Raw genomic sequence first — 22,479 nt, 5'->3', positions numbered from 1 at the left:
GGCTGGAAAGGAGTAAGATGATATATTTAAAGTAATGAAAGAAAAAAATGCCAACCAAGAATAGTATAACTTGGAAAACTGTTCTTCAAAAAACAAAGGAGAAATAATTTCCTACAAAAACCAAAGTTGAGGGTGTTCCTTACCACTAGACCTGCCCTACAAAATGCTGAAGGGAATCCTTCCAGTTAAAGCAAAAGGACTATAAGCAACAACACAAAACCATACAAAAGTATAAAACTCCCTGGGAAAGGTAAGTATTCTGTAGTGTGATAATGTATATCTGTAAATCACTTTACAATCTAATATAGAATTTAAGATATAAAAGCATAAAAATTGTTGTAAATTTGTTAATGGCATGTAATATAAAAGAAGTAACTATATCATCAATAACATATATAAGCATACCTCATTTTGTTGCTTTATTGTGCTTTGTAGATACTTTGTTTTGTACAAATTGAAGATTTGTAGCAACTAGTCAGACACCATTTTTCCAAGTGTTTACTCTCTTCGTGTCTGTCACAGTTTAGTAATTTTTGCAATATTTCAAACCATTTACCTGAAAAAGATTATGATTCACTGAAGACTCAGATGATGGTTAGCATTTTTCAGCAATAAGGTATTTTTTAAGACATGTACATTGTTTTTAAAGACATAATACTATTGCACACTTAATAGACTATATACAGTGTAAATGTAACTTTAATATGCACTGGTAAACCAAACAATTTGTATGATTTGCTTTACTTTATTTGCTTTATTAAGGTGGTCTAGAACAAAAATCACAATCTCCAAGGTGTGCCTGTAATGAGAAAGGCAGAGATATAGAGGAGGAGAGATTTTACAGGAAACTGAAGTATCCGTTTAAAATAAATTGTTATAATTTTAAGATGTTTCATGTCATTGAAATGGTAATCACAAAGAAAATATCTTTATAATTTATACAAAGGAAAATGAGAAGAGAATCAAAATATTAAAACATTCTCAAGACAGATAACATGTTAAACTACAAAACAAGCTTTTACACAATTAAGAAGACTGAAATTATACAGAGTATCTCCTCTGGCTACAATGAAATGAAACTAGAAATAAATGGTAGAAGAAAAATAGGAAAACCACAAATATATGGAAATTAAACACTGTACTCTTTTTTCAAGATTATTCAATATATATATGTACATTACTCAAATATATTCTGTCAATATATATTACACTAAATTAAATTTAAGTCTGTTTCTTCAATAGGTATAACTAAAATCACTCAAATTTCAATCCAAATACATTCACTTTGTTTAGTATAAACCAAATCCCTTTTATTGTATTTGAACCAATTCACGTCACTGTTGGTAGAAGCAAAGCACCATGGACCTTCCTGCATGTCCTTGCTGAGTATATCCAACTGCAAGACTTACCGCTCCTCTGACGCTCCACCCTTTGTATGGCGAGTTACATACAAGTCACATTCACCACAGCTGACAAAAAGAGTCTTTATTTTTTTCCCTCTTTGTACACAGAAACTCCTATGTATTTATATTTTAAGGTAAAAGACAAAGTTTTAATCATGTATTTACATTTTGGTTTCTTTTTTCATTACAACAAAATTGATAGTATCATTATTATCATACTAAGTAAAGTCAGAAACAGAAAGACAAATATCATATGATATCACTTCTACGTGGAATCAAAAAAAATGATCCAAAGAACTTATTTATAAAACTGAAATAGACTCACAGACATAAAAACTTATGGTTACCAAGGAGGGAAGAAGGGGAGGAATTAATTAGGAATTTGGGATTAACAGATACACACTACTATATATAAGACAGACAGACAATGAAGAGCTACGACAGAGCTCAAGGAGTCACAGTCAATACCTTGTAATAAACCACAGTAGAAAAGTATCTGAAAAAGAGCATGTATGTATTTATTATATATGTATAACTGAATCACTTCACTGTACATCTGAAACATTGTAAACTATATTTCAGCTAAAAAGCTTTTTAAAAAAGACACAATTGACATACAACATCATATTAGTTTCAGGTACACAACATAATGATTTAATACATGTATATATTTCAAAATGATTACCTCAATAAGTCTAGGTAATCTTCATCACCACGTACATGTATAATTTTTTTTCTAGGAATGGGAGCTTTTAAGATTTACTTTCTTACCAACATCACTTCCAGGTATATAGCTCAAGAGACTTCAGAGCAAGATGTTGAAGAGATATTTAGACACCAATATCCATGACAACACTATTCACAACAACCAAGTGAAGCAGCGCAAGCACCCACCAAGAGAAGAATGGATAAAGAGACTGGTGCAGTGGCTTCCCTGGTGGCCCAGTACTCTTGAGCTCCCAGTGTAGGGGGTCCAGGGCGATCTCTGTACAGGGACATATTGCTGTCATTCAGTCACTAAGTCATGTCCAACTCTTTGCAACCTCATGGACTGAAGCAAGCTAGGCTTCTCTGTCTGTCTCTGTTTCCCAGAGTTTGCTCAAATTCACGTGCATTGAGTCGGTGATGCCATGATCCCACATAACTAAGCCCATGAGTAGCAACTAGGGAAGCCCACACACCACAGCAAACAAACTACATGCAGCAACGAAGACCCAACACGGTCAAAACAAATAATTTAAAAAAGATATTGTGATATATGTATACACACACACATATATTCATAGACTATAATACTGAAAGTGAAGTTAAAGTGTTAGTAGCTCAGCTGTGTTGACTCTTTGTGATCTCATGGACTGTAGCCTGCCAGGCTCCTCTGTCCATGGGATTTCCCAGGAAAGAATACTGGAGTGGGTTGTCATTTCCTTCTCCAGGGGATCTTCCCAACCCAGGGATCGAACCTAGGCCTTTCACATTGCAGGCAGATTCTTTACTGTCTGAGCCACCAGGGAAGCCCCAAATTGTAATATTATTCACTGTTAAAAAACAACAGAAATCCTGTCACATGCTATAAAAGGGATAAAACTCAGGGACACTGTCCTAAATAAAATCCATCAGTCACAAAATGACAAATAATGTATGATTCCACTCACATAAAGTATATAAAGTAGTCTAACTCATAGAAACAGAAAGCAGAAAGGTGGTTACCAAGGGCTGAGGGGAGTGAAGAGGAGTAATTAGCATCTAGTGGGTACAGAGTTTCAGGGTTGCAAAATGAAAAAGTTCTAGAGATATACTGCTTAACAATGTGAACATACTTAACACTACTATACACTTTAAGGTGAAAAACAGTAAATTTAGTGATATGGTTTTTTACCACAATTTTTAAAACTAGAGCCAGATACTATTTAGATGTGCAAAATGCAAAAGATTTCACCACCAAAAGATTTGCTTTCTAAGATAATACTTTGGATAGAATGATACCAGATGTAAATGAATCTATAAAAAAAAAAAAGAAAAAGAAAAACACTAGAGATTGAAAATATGTGGATAAATATAAATTTTCTTAGTTTTAAAGTTATTTCACAGACAAATCACTACTGATATCAAAAAATGGTTATGTGGTGCGTAGTTTATAACATGTATGGAAGCAAATGTATGACCACAATAATACGAAGACTGAGAAGAAATGAAAGTATACCATGGTAACATTCTCACTTGTATAGTGGTAAAATACCACTTGAAGATCTGTTCAGTCCAGTTGCTCAGTCGTGTCCAACTCTTAGCAACCCCATGGACTACAGCACGCCAGGCCTCCCTGTCCATCACCAACTCCCGGAGTTTCAAACTCTTGTCTATCGAATTAGTGATGCCATCCAACCATCTCATTCTCTGTCGTCCCCTTCTCCTCCTGCCTTCAGTCTTACCCAGCATCAGGGTCTTTTCCAATAAGTCAGTTCTCCGCATCAGGTAGCCAAAGTATTGGTGTTTCAGCTTCAGCATTAGTCCTTCCAATGAATATTCAGGACTGATCTCCTTTAGGATGGACTGGTTGGATCTCCTTCCTGTCCAAGGGACTCTCAAGAGTCTTCCTCAGCACCGTAGTTCAAAAGCATCAATTCTTTGGCGCTCAGCTTTCTTTATAGTCCAACTCTCAAATCCATGCATGACTACTAGAAAAACCATAGCTTTGACTAGATGGACCTTTGTCAGCAAAGTAATGTCTTTGCTTTTTAATATTTTAATATGCTGTCTAGGTTGGTCATAGCTTTTTTTCCAAGGAGCAAGTGTCTTTTAATTTCATGGCTGCAGTCACCATCTGTAGTGATTTTGGAGCCTTCAAAAATAAAGTCTCTCACAGTTTCCATTGTTTCCCCCTCTATTTGCTATGAAGTGATAGAACCGGAAGCCATGTTCTTCATTTGTTGAATGTTGAGTTTTAAGTCAACTTTTTCACTCTGCTTTTTCACTTTCATCAAAAAGCTCTTCAGCAAGTTCCTCTTCACTTTCTGCCATAAAGGTGGTGTTATCTGCATATATAAGGTTATTCATATTTCTCCTGGCAATCTTGATTCCAGCTTGTGTTTCATCCAGCCCAGCATTTCACATGATGTACTCTGATGTACTCTACATTTAACTTCTGCATAGAAGTTAAATAAGCAGGGTGACAATATACAGCCTTGAGGTACTCCTTTCCCAATTTGGAACCAGCCTGTTGTTCCATGTTGGTTCTAACTGTTGCTTTTTGACATGCATACAGATTTCTCAGGAGGCAGATAAGATGGACTGTGACAAGTTAAAGATGTTGTTGTGAGTTGAACTGTAACCCCCCACCCAAATACATTTTCAAGTTCTAGTCCCCAGTACCTGTGAATGTATCCTTATTTGGAATTAGCATCTTTGAAGATTTAAGTTAAAATGAGGTATATTGGATTAGGGTGAATGCTTAACCAACAGTGTCCACTTATACAATAAGAGAAATTTGGGTACACAGACATACACAGAGGGAAAGGCCACAGTAAGTCACAAAGACACAAAGAGAACCACCATATGAAAATAAAAGCAGAGATTGCGGCAATACTTCTACAGGTGAAGAGACCCTAAGCATTGCTAAAGACCACCAGAAGGAAGGGAGCATAGAACAGACTGTTCTTCAGCACTTCCAGAAGGAGCTAACCTGGCTAATACACTGATTTCAGATTTCTAGCCTCCAAAATAGTGAGTGAATAAGTTTGTTATTTTAAGCCACAAAGCTTGTGGTACTTTCCTGGCAGCCTGTGTAAACTAATAGTGAGGTGGACAGTATATGCTAAATCAACTGTTACCATTTTCTAAAAGAATTATACCTAATAGGCCAATGGAGAAATAAAATAGAATTTTAAAATATTCAGTTCAAAAAATAAAGGCAGAAGAAAGTGAAGGGGAATGCAGAACATATGAAACGAATAGAAAACAAATATTAACAGCAAGACGATAGATTTATGACCCTAGAATATAAAAATCACTTTAAATATAAATGGCTTAGACACCTTCTTCATTAAAAGAAACTGTCAATTTCGATTTTTAAAAAACAATATCCAATTATATACTATTTATAAGAAGCCTACATTAAGCATAAAAACACGAACAGATTAAAAGTGAAACAATGGGAAAAACTATGTCATGTTCAGTTCAGTTCAGTTCAGTTCAGTTGCTCAGTCGCGTCCGACTCTTTGCGACCCCATGAATTGCAGCATGCCAGGCTTCCCCGTCCATCACCAACTCCCAGTGTTTACCCAAACTCATGTCCATGGAGTCGGCGATGCCATCCAGCCATCTCATCCTCTGTCATCCCCTTCTCCTCCTACCCCCAATCCCTCCCAGCATCAGGGTCTTTTCCAATGAGTCAACTCTTCACATGAGGTGTCCAAAGTATTGGAGTTTCAGCCTTAGCATCAGTCCTTCCAATGAATACCCAGGACTTGTCTCCTTTAGGACGGACTGGTTGGATCTCCTTGCAGTCCAAGGGACTCTGAAGAGTCTTCTCCAACACCACAGTTCAAAAGCATCCATTCTTTGGCACTCAGCTTTCTTCACAGTCCAACTCTCACATCCAGACATGACCACTGGAGAAACCATAGCCTTGACTAGACACTAATCAAAACAAAGTTATTGGAAGGACCTACCTGGGAGTCCAGTAGTTAGATTCCATGCTTCCAGCACAGGGGGCACAGGGTTCAACTCATGGTCGTGGAACTAAGAACTTGCATGCCACATGGTATGAACAAAAAAACAAGAAAGAATAGTTATTGGAGTGGGTATGTTAATATTAAATAAAGTGCAAAGCAAAGCATATTACCAATTATTAAGAAGGTTATTTCAAATGATACAGAGATAAAGGTTTATTCATATAATAATGAAGCTTCAAAAAAACATGAAGCAAGAGCTGATAGAAATGAAAGGAGAAACACAACAATTTCTATAACAAAGATTTCAGTAACCTTCTCTCAATAATTGATAGAACAAGTTGGTTGAAATTCAGAAAGAATAAAGAATTCTTCATTATCAATCAAATTATGGTATTGATGTTTTTGAAAATTTGGCACAGCAGCAGCATATACATTCTTTTTAATCACATATGAAACATTTACACAGATGGACCAGAATCTGGGCTATAAATAACAATAAATTTAAAAGGATCAAGTCATACAAAGTATATTCTCTGACCACAGTGGAATAGAATTAGAAATCAATAACAGAAAGGTATTCAAAAAATTGAACTATTAGGAAAGTAACACACTTCCAAGAAATTCACAGGTCAAAGAAATTAGCAGAGAGAATATAGAAAGTGTTTGGAACTAAACTAAAAGAGTGAACAGTGTTTCAAAATCTGTTGTTGTTGTTGTTGTTTAGTCACTAAGCTGTCTCCAACTCTTTTGGGGCCCCCTGCACTGTAACCTGCCAGGCTCCTCTGTCTACGGGATTTCCCAGGCAATAATACCAGAGTGAGTTCCCATTTCCTTCTCCAAGGGATCTTCCCAATTTTAGGATCAAACCCGTGTCTCCTGCATTAGCAGGCAGATTCTTTACCACTGAGCCTCCAGGGAATTAAGGCAGTACTTGGAGCGAAATTCATAGCATTAAACTCACATATGGAGTACAAAAAGATTTCACACCAATGATCTCAGCTCCCTCCTCAAGAAATCACAAAAAGAGGACCAATTTAAATCTCAGGTACGAATAAGAAAGGAAAAAATATAGAACTGAGCAGAATACATCAAATTGAAAACAGAAAAAAGCAAACCAAACAAATCAATTAAATATGAAACTAGTTCAGAAGATTTAAAAAATTACAAACCACTTTACAATGACCAATAATAAGAAAGCAATGTGGCCTCACTACAAATTTTAGAGAAAAATAAAAGAAAACCTATGAACAATTTCAGACAATAAATCTAATAAATTTGACATTTCATCCTGTCTTGAAAGAACAGTTTCTTAATAAAATCTCAATGTACAAAATTGTTTTTATTACTCTAGAATGGCTTGCTTCAGATATCGTACAGCACACACACTTATTAATTTCAAATTAGCTTCAAACCATTGAAAATGACATTGGAATAAGAGTATAGAGTGTTAGAGGGAAAACGCGCTCGCATGCGCGCACACATACACACACACACAATCTGGTTTTCCCAAACTTTCTCATTTACCTCGGAAACTTTCCAGCTGGGATGCACACCCACTTTTCACCTCCATATATGAGGGCCTCTTTTTATTTTCTGGTTCACTGACAAGCGACAGTTTGACAGTAGATAAAGCCCTCTCAAGATGTTCAAGCTGGTTTTAGAAAAGGCAGAGGAACCAGAGATCAAATTGCCAACATCCACTGGATCATCGAAAAAGGAAGAGAGTTCCAGAAAAACATCTATTTCCGCTTTATTGACTATGTCAAAGCCTTTGACTGTGTGGATCACAACAAACTGGAAAATTCTGAAAGAGATGGGAATACCAGACCACCTGACCTGCCTCTTGAGAAACCTATATACAGATCAGGAAGCAACAGTTAGAACTGGACATGGAACAACAGTCTGGTTCCAAATAGGAAAAGGAGTATGTCAAGGCTGTATATTGTCACCCTGATTATTTAACTTCTATGCAGAGCACATCATGAGAAACGCTAGGCTGGAAGAAGCACAAGCTGGAATCAAGATTGCGGGGAGAAATATCAACCTCAGATATGCAGATGACACCACCCTTATGGCAGAAAGTGAAGAGGAACTCAAAAGCCTCTTGATGAAAGAAGAGAGTGAAAAAGTTGGCTTAAAGTTCAACATTCAGAAAATGAAGATGATGGCATCCGGTCCCATCACTTCATGGGAAATAGATGGAGAAACAGTGGAAACAGTGTCAGACTTTATTTTTCTGGGCTCCAAAATCACTGCAGATGGTGACTGCAGCCATGAAATTAAAAGACACTTACTCCTTGGAAGGAAAGTTATGACCCACCTAGACAGCATATTCAAAAGCAGAGACATTACTTTGCCAACAGAGGTCGTCTAGTCAAGGCTATGGTTTTTCCTGTGGTCATGTATGGATGTCAGAGTTGGACTATGAAGAAAGCTGAGCGCCGAAGAATGGATCCTTTTGAACTGTGGTGTTGGAGAAAACTCTTGAGAGTCCCTTGGAGTGCAAAGAGATCCCACCAGACCATTCTAAAGATCAGTCCTGGGTGTACATTGGAAGGACTGATGCTGAAGCTGAAATTCTAATACTTTGGCCACCTGTGGGAAGAGTTGACTCACTGGAAAAGACCCTGATGCTGGGAGGGATTGGGGACAGGAGGAGAAGGGGACGACAGAGGATGAGATGGCTGGATGGCATCACCGACTCGATGGACATGAGTTTGGGTGAACTCTGGGAGTTGGTGATGGACAGGGAGGCCTGACGTGCTGCAATTCATGGGGTCGCAGAGTCGGACACGACTGAGCGTCTGAACTGAAAGCCCTCTCAGCGAAGGAAGTGGGGGAGAGGTCTTCTGTTCAGGTCTCCTAAGAAGTCCCTCCCCCACCCCACCCCCCGCCTTTATCTTGCATACCACTTTCTCCTTAGATAAAGCTCAATTATTTTCCCAACAACTTCTACAAGAGCTCTAACAGGATCCTCACAGCTTTACAAAACCAATGAGACTGTTTCTCCTCCTGCTTTTTAATAGAGGAAAGAGCCCCTCTCCTGTTTGCTAAGTGAGGAAAGAGGATGCGAGGAGACAGGAAACAGAGGTCTTCAGAGGTTTGGTTCAAGACTTTCGTCCTCAATTGTCCTGACTGATGGAGCCACAAGACTCTCGCTCTCTAGTTTTTCTTTCGCCTCATTCACCTATTCCTCCTTTCACAAACAATACAGAGAAAACAAGCTCCTGCTGCTCTTCAGGCGCTCAGATTATGGTGGCATGATCAACCAAACAGCAGCAGGAGCTCAAGATCCAAGGGAGAACGGAAAATCGATGGAGCAAAGAAATCTCAGGTAATTTTAGACTTTGTTTTAACCGACGACCTATCTCGTGTGCCGAGGGCTGTGCAATTTCATATATATATATATATATATGTCAGTACACGACGTGTAAACTACTGGCCAGGAAATTTTAAGTAACGTACCCACTAAGAGTTTCAACGAATGGGACGGGTTTCAGGTCACTCAGTTTTCACATTGAACTCCCACAATTTCCGCAGTCCGTATCCTGAGAAGCGGAGACAGGCTGTAACCGGTACCCTCCGCGTTACCCAAACCTCTGGCCTCTGAGGCGCAGCACCGCCCACTTGCGAGAAGGCCGAGCGCAGCCTCGGCCCCAGAAACCCAATCCGCCGCCGGCTCCGACGGGGCGCCCGCCTCCGGCCGGTCACGTGGCGCCCAAAATGGCCGCGTCCGGGCGACTCGAGCGGAGCGTGGCGTGAGCCCTCGCGGGGCCAGGGGCGAGCCGCGGAGGCCGCGGCTGCACGGAGGAGCGCGTAAGGTACCAGCGCTCGGGAAGTGGGGCGCCGCGGGGACTGAGAGATGCCCAGCGGATGACGCGCTGTTCTGCCGCAGCGTGGTAATGAGATCCCAGGACTGAGTCACAAGGAGAGGAGGGGAGTCGGTTCCATCGGTCCGACCATCCCTATACTTTCCACCCTAGAAGAAAAAATCTTAAATTAAGCATCTGGCGGCGGGGGCGGGGGAGGGGAAGAGGTTGGAAACCCATGCTTGAACTTAATCCCAGGTTTACTGCCAATTTACCGGGTGACCTTGGCCCAATTTAATTTTCATCGGCCCCACTTTCCTCATTGTCTGTCTCGTGAGCTACCTTAGATAACTAATGCAAAAGGCTTTCGAAATGTTTGTAATATTTAAACGTGGCATTGATTATCTTAGGTGTGGATATATTAATAACCAGGATACATACAGTGACCTACTGCGGACCAAATTAAGGGTGACTTTTAATAGCCACACTTTAGAAATGGCTAGCTCACAGCGGAAACCTCAGCAGTATGCAGAGCATAGAACAGGAAACTAGTGATAGCATTGATATTGCTATTGCTAAGTCACTTCAGTCGTGTCCGACTCTGTGCGACCCCATAGATGGCAGCCCACCAGGCTCCCCCGTCCCTGGGATTCTCCAGGCAAGAACACTGGAGTGGGGTGCCATTTCCTTCTCCAGTGCATGAAAGCCAAAGGTGAAAGTGAAGTCGCTTAGTCATGTCCGACTTAGCGACCCCATGGACTGCAGCCTACCAGGCTCCTCCATCCATGGGATTTTTCCAGGCAAGAGTACTGGAGTGGGGTGGTATTGGCGGGACTTTTGGGGGAAACATTTCAGACATATACACTGTACACCTTGTATATACTTAATTTGATTGTTTTTATCTCTTTTTCCACCACCCCAACACAAAACTATTCAGCGTTCCTGTAGATCAGAGATCCTATCATGTTATTGTAACCAAGGCCCTCAAAAAATTTTGAGTCCAGGAAACCTAGACATAAATTTCCAAGCCTGCACTGTACTTAGGGTAACTTGAACTTTGGTGTTTAGTTGCTACATTGTGTAGCCTGCCAGGCTCCTCTGTTCATGGGATTCCCAGGGAAGAATATTGGAGTGGGTTGCCGCTTCCTCCTCCAGGGGATCTTCTCCACCTAGGGATCAAACCCACATCTCCTGCCTTAGCCAGGTGGGTTCTTTACCACTGAGCCATCAGCGAAGCCCTAACGAAGGCTATGAAATTCAGTGCACTCAACATTTCCCAAGGCATCTAATGGCTACCCAGTAAAATTTGTTAGTGTTATAAATTAATATTCTAGCAAATGAATAGTGAACCAAGAAAATTACTTAATAATGTATTACATTCTTTCTGCACTTTCGCTTTTCTTAACTCTGCTGCCCTGAAATATAATGAGCTAAATCTAATGAACTAAATCTTCAGGATAAAAATTCATCATTCACCCATTCCCTTACTCTCTTACTCACTTCAACTAGTGCCTAAGTCAAGACTACCTGCCTGTGGACCAGAGGAAGGTTATCATTTGTTTCTTTGCAGCCAGCCAGAATGAGTTTTATATTTTTTAATTTTTAAAATTGTTTTGTTTTTCTAAGTATGCAACAAAGACCATTATGTGACCCACAAAGCCTAAAATATACTATCTGGCCCTTTAGAGAAGTTTGCTGACCTCTGCTCTAAGGTAGAGGTGAAATTGCAAGTGTCTTCTACCTACTAAAAAACAAATTCTTTTCCAAAGTGGTTGTAATGAAAGTCGCTCAGTCGTGTCCGACTCTTTGCAACCCCATGGACTACCAGTCTCCTCTGTCCATGGAATTCTCCAGGCCAGAATACTGGAGTAGGTAGCCTTTCCCTTCTCCAGGGGATCTTCCCAACCCAGCTACCCAACTCAGGTCTCCTGCATTACAGGCAGATTCTTCACCACCAAGGGAACCCCAGGTAAGCCCGGTTGTACCCAAATTGGATACAATTTATGCTTCTGGCAGCATATGAGTTTCCCTTACCCCACATTCTTACCAGTAATTGAAATTTAATTTCTATTTCCCTGATTATAGTGGTTAAGCATTTTTCATATTTATTGGCTGTTTGGCTTTCCTCTTTGTTACAATTTCAAATTCAGGATTCCCTGGTGGCTCAGCAGTAAAGAATACACCTGGGAGGCAGGAACCATGGGAGACACAGGGTCAGCCCCTGGGTAGGGAAGATCCCTGGGAGGAGGAAATAGCAACCCACTCCAGTATTCTTGCCTGGAGAATCCCTTGGACAGAAGAGCCTGGCAGGCTACAGGCCATAGGGTTGCAAAGAGAAGTGCCTGTTAACACCCTTTGTCAATTTTTCTATTGAGTTGGTTGCCTTTCTCTTATTGATTTCTAGTACTTTACATATTCTGAGTACCAACGACGACTCCTTTGTCAGTTACATTACAAACATTTTCTCTACCACTGACTTTTTATGGTATCTATGAATGAGTTCATTTTAACTGGTTAATACTAGTTTAAAATTAACTTTATGTATTTTATGGTTAGTGCTTTTTGCAGATTTACAATATTTTTAAGGGTCACAAAAATATTCTGTGTTTTCTGAAAGTTTCATGTGTTGTCATCCACGCTCTGGTTTCTGTTTCATACAGAATTGTGGCAGTTTGGGGGCAGAGGTGTTTATGCTAATCAGTTTCATAATCAAATTGATGATTATGAAATTAAGCTATGGCTAATTTTTTTTAAACTAAATATTTATGGTCTTCAGAAGGCTTTTATAAGCCCTTTTGCTGTTTTTCTATAGATACACATTATTGAAAAATGACATTTTAATTTAAGGCTCAAGATGGAAAATCATGAACCAGATGGTACTATCATCAAGGAGAACTTAATTGATATCATAGCCAGAAAAATTAACCAACTCCCAGAAGCAGAAAGGTAAGATCCCTTCTTATACTTAAAAAAAATTGTATCAGGTGGATTTTCATCATTGATTCAATTTAGTTTGACTATAAATAACATACACTATCAGAAAGAAACTGAGATTTTTCTTCCATTGATGCGAAAGACAAGGTCCAGAGAGATTAACCATTTTACTTGAAGGCTAAAATTCGTTTCTTTGGACATCTCATAGTTCTGTTATTCCATTTGGCTTAGAGTAGGGACAAATGTATTTATTTATGGACTAATTTAAATAACAAAATTTTAGATTTTAAAACTGTCTTCTCAGTTCATTACCACTCTTACCACACTCAATTCATTGTATTTACTAGTCTGAGAGTGCCATGTAACACACATAGCTGGACAAGAAATTTCAGAGAAATGGGATCATGGCTAAAAGATCATTGAGATATTATTAATTTATATAGGAAACAGGCTGATCTTTGAAGACAACACTGAATGATTTGCAGTCCCTATAAAATGTTCTTAGATCTCCTTTGGAGGCAGCCACTCTAACATTCCATTTAAACTGAAAATCAGAGGAGGAATGGCATATGCATATGCACAGGCGACAGGACAGCAGAGTCTGTCGTATTTGAGGAACCAGTGTTACTGAAGTATAAGGGAAGTGGGCATAAGGTTGAAGAAACAGAGTTTTGAGCAGGGAATGACCCAGCTAACATTTCCAAAGAACATTCCAGTTGTTTTCTTTCAGGTAGGAGAGAAAAGGAAGTAAAACCAACAGTAGGAAAACTGGTATAGTAATCCCAGGGAATGGTGGTGGCAGTTTGAAGTGAAAAAAAGGATGGATTTGAAATACATTTTGGAAGTATAATCTTACTATCTTGTACAAATTCCAATCTTGCTGATACCAGCTAAACAAGGGAGAACCTAAACCCAAGGCCAGTAATAAGAACTTAGTGAGATTTTTTAAGCTTTATAGACAACTCTCCTATGCCACTACCATACACACATACACAGTTTTCCAGAGGTAAATAGAAAAACCATTTTAAGCAAATAAAAGATATGCACCCATGTTTCCAGGCCAGTAAGGAAGGGAATGCCACGAAGACTAACACAAAGAAGGGTAGATGTGACAGCCTTGAAGAGAAGGAAGTGGGATGTGCTATTGGGACTTTCACCAAATTAGAATAAGCAATGGGGAAGTGAGCTAGAACTGCAAAGCAAGATTTAGTTTAGAAGTAACCTGTGTTCAGGCCCTGGCACCTAAGCAGGGCAGATGGCAGCACCTCCATATCTTTCCTTTGTTCCCTATTTTTCCTGTTTCTATTTTATGTATCCTAGTTCTGTTTGAATCCTTCTTTCTTATATTATCAGTTGTTGTTTCGTCGATCAAGTCATGTCCAACTCTTTCCAATCCCATAGACTATAGCTCCCCCAAGGGTCCTCTGTCCATGGGATTTCCCAGGTATGGGTTTGTTATTTGAAAAGTTCTTAAGTGTATTAGGCTTGAATATCAAAACACTTGACTTTCTAATCTACAAAATAATTTCATGTAACAAATTTCATTGCCACTTGTTATTTCTGATCTTATATTTCATTTGTTCATGTATCTAGTTATTTTTTATCTTTCCAAAAAAATCCTGAGTTCACGTTTCTAATTTCTATTAGAAACTTTTTGGGAACAGTGACCAGGTATGGCGCTGCTAGATAACAATTTTCTATTGAATTATTAACTAAACAACATGACTTTAAGCCACAGGAAATTAAAATCTGGTTGGGAGACAGCAGACTTTGCTATTCATATTCCAGTTACACTCCTTGATATATTTAGGGACTTATTTATGTAATTTTCAATATTTAACATTAATACGGAGAAGGCAGTGGCACCCCACTCCAGTACTCTTGCCTGGAAAATCCCATGAACGGAGGAGCCTGGTGGACTGCAGTCTATGGGGTTGCTAAGAGTCGGACACGACTGAGCGACTTCACTCTCACTTTCCACTTTCATGCATTGGAGAAGGAAATTGCAACCCATTCCAACATTCTTGCCTGGAGAATCCCAGGGACAGGGAAGCCTGGTGGGCTGCCGTCTATGGGGTCATACAGAGTCAGACATGACTGAGGCAACTTAGAAGCAGCAACATTAATATATCAACATATTATAATGTATATAATAATTACATATATGGGCAAGTTATTTATCTTAGTATTTGTTCCCATGACTAAAAATGAAGATAATAGGTATTTCACAGTATTATTATGAAAAGAACAGTATTTTAGAGGAAATGCTTAAGTTTCCCACTCCCTTAGCTCCCACAAAAACATACAGGTCTTTTATGTCGTTACTGTTCGGTAGTTCTCCAGGCCCTCATCACAAATAGTCTTATGTACCCTGAGTTTCTAAACTGCCCTCTTTGTACTGCCATTACTGTGTTAGTACACTTCTGTTAAATTTCAAGTTTATGTATCTTTCAGTCTCCAGTAATAAACTATGAAAACACTGAAGGTAGACAATTTTGTACCTTCATAGCCAAGTGTGTTGTATGCAGTAAGGTGCTCAGTGACGAAATGCCAAGTACCATTATGATGACAAAGTGACCAGTAAGAGAATATCTTATACAATGTAGAAAGCTCAATTAGGAATTCCTAGAAAAGCTGTCTTAAGATTGTTTATTAACCATAGTAGTGAGAGAGGGTATTATATGGTTAGTCTGGCTAATTAAGAATAATAAAATTGAGAAACTGAAATGCCTGTGTTATAGGTGGCAAGGCAGGTGGTAAGAGTTAAAACAGCAGTTAAAACTCTCAGAAGAGTCTGAATTGGAGTATTTCAATATTCAGCAGTTTTAGGGTTGTTTTTTCCCCTGAAACTAAAGAATGGATAGAATGTGCACTTTAAAACTTATACATACCATGCTTAAAAACCAGTTTTACCATTTACTTTTCCAAAACATCATTTTTATTTCAGTGCGTTCTTGTGAATTGCCTAGCATTGAGGATCCCTTAAATGTCAGTACTGTTCCACCCCCTAACCCTGACACCAATGCTTCAAGATTAATAGGAAACATCAATTCCACCTTAATGAATGCCTTCTGTGTGTCAGGTGCTGTTGAAACCAAGATACTTGTATCTTTGTAGCCAGTCTTCAAGTTGTTTACAGGCTAGTTGGGAAGGCTAACATGTAAATCTATGATAAGACAGTACCACTTTATAATGTGTTGTGCTACAGGAAGTAAGTACTGGGCGTTGTAGGAGCCTAGAAAGGCATCTAAGTCAGACTCTTCAGAAGCTCTTCCCTGCTATATAGGGGTCCCGGGGCAGGAGGAATTCCCATACCAATACCTTTTACAAAATCACAAAACAAATTGTTCCACTGCATCCTTAATGTGTTGCCAAATTCAGAACCTTTCAGAATAAATCTCTATGTAAAACAATGATTTTAGGTGTTTTACAGAGTTGTAAGATATAAATATGATCCTAAAATCCTGATTAAGTTCTATAGCATATGCCGGAATTGTTCTTGGAGAGCTTACATACACGATAGAGCAAAAAGTTACTGTTTTTTCTCACCCATTCAGAAATCTGCTTGAAAATGGATCAACTTATGTTGGACTTAATGCTGCTCTCTGTGGCCTAATAGCAAATAGCCTTTTTCGACGCATCTTACACGTGACACAGGCTCGTATAGCTGCTGGCTTACCAATGGCGGTGATCCCGTTTTTGACAGCAAATGTATCTTACAAAGGTTTTGTAAGTTTACCTTTGAATACAGGTAAGTTCTATTTCACCAGTAAGTTCACTTTGGTATACAGTTTGCACCTTACGTCAGTCCTTAAAGTAGCTATAGGATTTAAGGTAGTCACAGCGTGCGTACATCTGTCAGATTCGGCTGGGTAAGACTGAACCTTGCTAGCCTCTGTAACGCAGCAATTAATTCATATTAGCATGGTCTACCAAACAAGTAAAATAGATACATACACAGTAATGCTAAATACTTTCCTTTACCTAACTTATCTTTCCCACAGTGCTTAGTAAGAAATACTTGGAACCTTTTTAAAAAATGTTGACTGCCTTAACATTATAGGAGTTTCTTAAAGGGAAAAAACATTTTGTGGGAACAAGACTTTATGTAGTAAATCAAAAAGCACCAAATGTGTGTATGTACAGTAGTTATCAAATACATGGAGACTTGATTTCCCTTTGGACAGTTCACAATATTTGTTGAGTACTCCAAGTACAGCTAAATCATGAAAGAATTTGTGACTTCCAAAAAAAAAATTACTACAGGTGGTAGTAGGGAAGGAGGCAGTCCACTTAAATTCTCTTAAGTGCTACTTCAAATTTGTTTAAATTGGATGAGTATTTTGTTTGAATCCCCAAGATCATTGTGCAAAGAATTTTGATATGCAGGGAAACAATGAAGTGAACAGAATGAGTGAAAACATAAGTTAACTTTCTAGCACCATGTACTAATTTGAAAATGAATAATTTTATAAAAATAAAAGCAGCCTATATAATGTAAAAAATTTAAGATTAATTAAATTGTTAAAACAGATTTCCCATGGGTTTAAAAAAGTTTCTTAAAGACAAAAATACTAGCCCAGGTTTGCTAATACAAATGAAGAAAACTAGAGGCAGTGCAGACTATTATATTCAAATAGAAAACAAATTAGGGAATTTTCCCTAAAATGGTTTTATCAGTTACTCATTTTAATTATCCATATGTATACCTTTTAACATGCCTTGTAGAAATACATTTGCTGTATTACTGCTTGAAAATTGCCCATCTGTGATACATATAAGGGGACCTTGAGTTCTTTAAGTGTTAGCTTGAATATCCATTTGCAGAACTAATTTGTTTCCTAGGTGATCTGCATTGTGAAACTTGCACCATAACACGAGGCGGATTGGTTGGTCTTGTTTTTGGTGGCCTGTACCCTGTTTTCTTGGCTATCCCTGTGAATGGTGGCCTAGCAGCTAGGTAGGATTATTTTCCATAATTACTGAAAAACTTAAGTACACTCTACTTTTTAGGGAATGTTACCTGTTTGTTTTGAAAGCATTAATGAGCCTTGTTTTTTCCAAGTAATCAAAGAATATTTTTCAAGAATCTGAAAACACTTCTGGAAATTTATCTAACCTCTTGGGTGTGAGGTTCAGGTTTGAAACATAAACCTGCAAACAGTACTACTGTGACTATGCGTAATGTTCTTAAGAGTCTGTGTACTTCTTCTAAAAGAAAATTCTATCAGAAAATGTGTAGCTATAAGCCAAAATAACTCAGTTATTCTCTGATGAACTCTTGTACCAAACAACCTATGAGCTTCCAGAGGTGAAATGGGGGGAAAAAAAGGACAAAACAAAAGGCTAGTTTTTAGGACTAACAGACATTGAAGAGAATGCTATTACCTTACTTCTATACCCTAAGCTACTTTTAAGACTTCTGGAATTAATATATGTTGTACATAAATTTACCACTTAATACAACTATCTCTTCTAGTGAACTGTCTCAATGTTTTCTTACAGGTATAATTCAGCCCTGCTACCAGAGAAAGGAAACATCTTAAATTACTGGATTAGGATTTCTAAGCCTGTCTTTAGAAAGATGTTATTTCCCATTTTGCTCCAGACTGGGTTTGCTGCATACCTTGGGTCTAGACAATATAAACTACTTATAAAGGCTCTTCAGTTACCAGAACCTGGCCTAGAAATTGAGTGATTGTTAACCAAATCTGTACACAAAAATAAAACTATAAAAATAACCTACATCTGATTATGAATAAACAGAGACTTGTACATAAGGTACATTTCTGGGATCTACAGTATTCAACACTGTCCACTTAGGTAAGAACCTAACTTCCTCGTCTTCCCAATACTTTCTCCCACATTCACTTGCTCTACTCCTTTATATTAAGCACTTTGGTTTGTAACACAGGAAAAAACCATACAGCAGTTTTCATTAAAAACCTCATATCCAAACAGGAATGAAAATGGGGGGTAGGGGGTGGAGAGGTATCAACACACTAAAGAAATGGTGTTCATTTTCTTAATTCAGTTTTCTATAGGCATTATTCATAGATTCTTAGAACATATTTAAAAACATTCCTGGGACTTCTCTAGCAGTCTACTGGTTAAGATGCCACACTTCAAACCCTGGTCAGCTAAAAACAACAAAAACTCATTCCTCACAGTGATCAATTCCAATATTCTTGCCAGAAGATTATTCAGGCTTAGCTCAAGCTGTCCTAATGATAGGCTTCCCTGGTAGTTCAGTGTTAAAGCACCTGACATCAAGCCCTGAAAGAGTAGCCATGTTCTTCTATTATTTCTAGTTTTGTTTTTTGAAGTATCAGTCTATTCCTGACTTCCTAAGATAGATTATTTATATTTTTGAAATGACCAGTTGTTTTCCCTTTCTAAAACTTTTCATCTCAGTTCTTGAAACCATTTTACTTGACAGCATCTAAATCAGCATTGAGCTTCCCTGGTGGCTCAGCAGTAAAGAATCTACCTGCCAATGCAGGAGATGTGGGTTTGATCCCTGGGTCAGGAAGATCCCCTGGAGGAAGCAATGACAAGCCACTCTACTACTGTCTGGGAAATTCCATGGACAGAGTAGCCAGGCTGGCGGGCTACAGCCCATGGGATTGCAAGAGCCGGACATGACTTAGCAACTGAACAATGACAGATCACTACTGGCCAACAAAACTATGATGAGGAAGTATCTTTATACTGTGTATGACTGATAACGTTAGCACTAGCCATATGTGGCTACTGAGCACCCAAAATGTGACTAGTGCACCTGAGTAACTGAATTTTTTATTTTGTTTAGCCATACCTAGTTAATATCCTCGACATTAGACAATGAAGATCGATATCAACACTTGCTTATGAAACAAGCTGGTCATACTAAATTACTGTGTCACCCTAGAATATTATTCACAAGCATCTTAACTATTCCTTTTCAAATACGGTGATACATCTGTTAGTCTTGTGCTATTTAAAAGTATATAAAAACATTTAGCTTGTCACCTAAAAAAAGCAGCTTTGAGTGGGATAGGCTTTCAGCGTCCCGTAAGGAAAAGAAAGCAGTACAACCAAAAATTTAAAATTCAATTTATAAAATACAAGGGAATTCCCTGGCAGTCCAGTAGTTAGGGGAGCTTCCCTGGTGGCTCAGCAGTAGACTCCACCTGCAACACAAGAGCTGCAGGTTCAATCCCTGGATCAGGAAGATGCCCTGAAGAAGGACAAAGCAACCCACTACAGTATTCCTGCCTGGAGAATCCTATGGACAGAGGAGCCTGGTGGGCTATAATCCATGGGGTCACAGAGTTGAACATGTCTAAAGTGACTTAGCATGCACAAACACCAGTGCTTTGACTGCTGAAGGTGCAGGTTTATTAATCCAGGGACCAGGAAGCCATGTGGCAGGGCTAAATAAAAACCAAGTCAAAAACCTAATAAAAACAGATGTTAAAAAAAATCCCCTATCAAACTACATTTGGTAAGAAATGATCCCAATTATGAAGCAAAAGAATATATTTTACTATGGATATTCTCCGGGTTACAGAATTATGGCTGATTTTTCTTTTCATCTTGATTCCTTTCTGGATATTCCAAGTTTTCTGTAATGAATATGCTTTTAAAACTAGGAGGAAAAAAAAAAAAAAATATATATATATGGCTAAAAAGAAAAACCCTTTATTTTATAAAATATCTAGATAAAGCTCTGACCCAAAGTTATATAATTTTATATGCATTCTCACTTTTATTGAAAGCATGGTTCTACTCATCACAATAGAAAACCCCAATAAAATTCCTGACTTCAAAAATAAGAAACCCAAATTACTGAATCACACGTCTTAAAAACAGCATGGTGTAATCAACTTAGATAGTTCAAAACCCACTGATTTAACTATATTGATAATTCAGTACAAATTGTTTCCTTACTTAAACATTTCCACAGTACTTACTCCCTAGCATACCACCATCTATAAACATACAACAATTTACAATGGTTTCTGCAACCAAAAATGATTTTCTTTCTTACACCTGTCCTCTACCGTATTTTTCTTAAATCGTCTTCTCAATTAGTAGAAACGGGCAACACAGGCCAAAGAACCTGTTATTTCAAGCCTGTTGCTACAAATTTCCTTACCAAAACTTTTGATCAGGGGCAAATTAGCAAGAACGTTCTATGATCTGCATTACAATTTAAAGAAAGTCCTTTTTAGCTAAGACCTAAAGAACACTGCCTCAGAGAGGAAAATAGTTTATTTCATCAGTTCTGTCACAATAAAAAAAAAACCTATTTAAACTTTTCTTTGTTCTGTGTAGTTATTTGGCTTTAAAAGAGAAGGCTCATGTTATACTGTACTTAAGGTATTAATTTGTAAACCCCAGACTGTGGTACATTAGATGCCAAAAGGGTCCAGGAACTATAAAGGAGAGATACAGAACTTAATGGCACATTCTAAAGGATTCTCAGCCCCCAATAAAATTCAAATCTGTATATATTAACAGCTACACAGATGTTCAAAACACCAAGGGGCTAGATTTTTTAATCAGATTAACTGAAAATTGAGCAAAAGATTTTCAACAAATTTTGGGTCAACAAACTACAAAAGAACTGGGAATTCTCAAGCAGTCCTGTGGTTAAGACTCCATGCTTTCACTGCTGAGGTCCTGAGGTTGGATCCCTGGTTGAGGATCTAAGATCCCACAAGGCTGCAGCATAGCAAAAAAAATATATATATATATACATGTATATATAAATTATTAGAAGATCTTTAATAAAGCACTGTGATCTGCTTTTTAAAAAGTGGGGAAAATGGCCAAGAAATCTTGAACGTACAAACTGGAGAAAGATAAAAAAACAGGAATAAAAACACTATTATCAGTAACCAAAGCAATGAAAAGGGCAACTATTAGCCTTTTTAAAAAAATACATAGTTTTCCTTACAGGATTTGTTGCTAATGATAAAGTAATTTACTTTTGGAATAAAACTTAAAGTATCTCCAGTTTCATTTTTCTGCACTTTAAAACTGAATGTCAATAACCACTTGCTGTCTAGGTTAGAGCTCTGAGCTCAGTCTGTTATTGTAAGACAACAGGGAGTAACAGGCAGATTATTGAGGTATTCAAGTTCAAATATGTACAAAATATTGTGCTAGCTAAGCAAACACTTTACAAGTATCTATTAGAGGACATCCCCTTTTTGATTCCTGGCTTAGATGGTAACCACCTGGTTTCTCAACAAAAAACAGCACAGTAAAATATAAAAACGTAACCATTTGGGAAGGTCTCAAAAACTTTTGTGCCGATAGCCAGGGAGGAAAACCAAACACCTGAAAATATTTTACAACGTATTCAACTTTAAATCATCACCAGATTACTTAGCTTAAAACTGTGACTAGTGAAAAAGTATACCTCCCAAATGCGGAACTGGATAATTAAGTATTTTAAAACAGTCACTCATTATCAGTGAATTATCCACTCTATCAAAGCAGCACTTATGGTTACCAAATAGTGTTGATGCCTACCTGAGTTTGGTTACGACACAACCAGCTGTACTGTTCAATGTGTAGGAGCATCCATCAATCACCTAAGTATAACAGAACGCTCTTTGCTGCCTGGCCTCAGACTCTGAATAAACTTGAAACTGAGTGAATTTAATCAAGCTT

At 38.2% G+C, this 22,479-nt stretch overlaps 1 protein-coding gene and 1 long non-coding RNA gene across 4 annotated transcripts; one reads left to right on the top strand and one right to left on the bottom strand.

Annotated features, from left to right (window-relative positions):
* Window positions 407-9,683, bottom strand: LOC108634216. The gene is made up of 3 exons (XR_001917458.1): window positions 9,536-9,683; window positions 6,068-6,144; window positions 407-556 (listed from the first exon to the last, which is right to left on the bottom strand). It is a non-coding gene; the product is annotated as an uncharacterized LOC108634216 (long non-coding RNA).
* Window positions 9,725-18,593, top strand: TMEM126A (transmembrane protein 126A). 3 transcript variants are annotated; one of them, XM_018042809.1, is made up of 5 exons: window positions 9,725-9,891; window positions 12,727-12,825; window positions 16,371-16,564; window positions 17,659-17,773; window positions 18,319-18,593. In XM_018042809.1, the coding sequence occupies exons 2-5, from the start codon at window positions 12,734-12,736 to the stop codon at window positions 18,509-18,511; spliced, it is 594 nt and encodes a 197-aa protein (XP_017898298.1). In that variant the 5' UTR covers window positions 9,725-9,891; window positions 12,727-12,733; the 3' UTR covers window positions 18,512-18,593. The 3 variants fall into 3 exon arrangements, with proteins under 3 accessions (XP_017898298.1, XP_017898299.1, XP_005699514.2); XM_018042810.1 differs by having other exon boundaries at window positions 9,781-9,891; window positions 12,692-12,825; XM_005699457.3 differs by having other exon boundaries at window positions 9,787-9,969.

The sequence above is a fragment of the Capra hircus genome, chromosome 29 (assembly GCF_001704415.2).
Source record: "Capra hircus breed San Clemente chromosome 29, ASM170441v1, whole genome shotgun sequence".
NCBI classification, from domain to species: domain Eukaryota; kingdom Metazoa; phylum Chordata; class Mammalia; order Artiodactyla; family Bovidae; genus Capra; species Capra hircus.
Note: the sequence above shows the minus strand (reverse complement) of the source record. Positions and strands in the feature narration are given on the sequence as shown.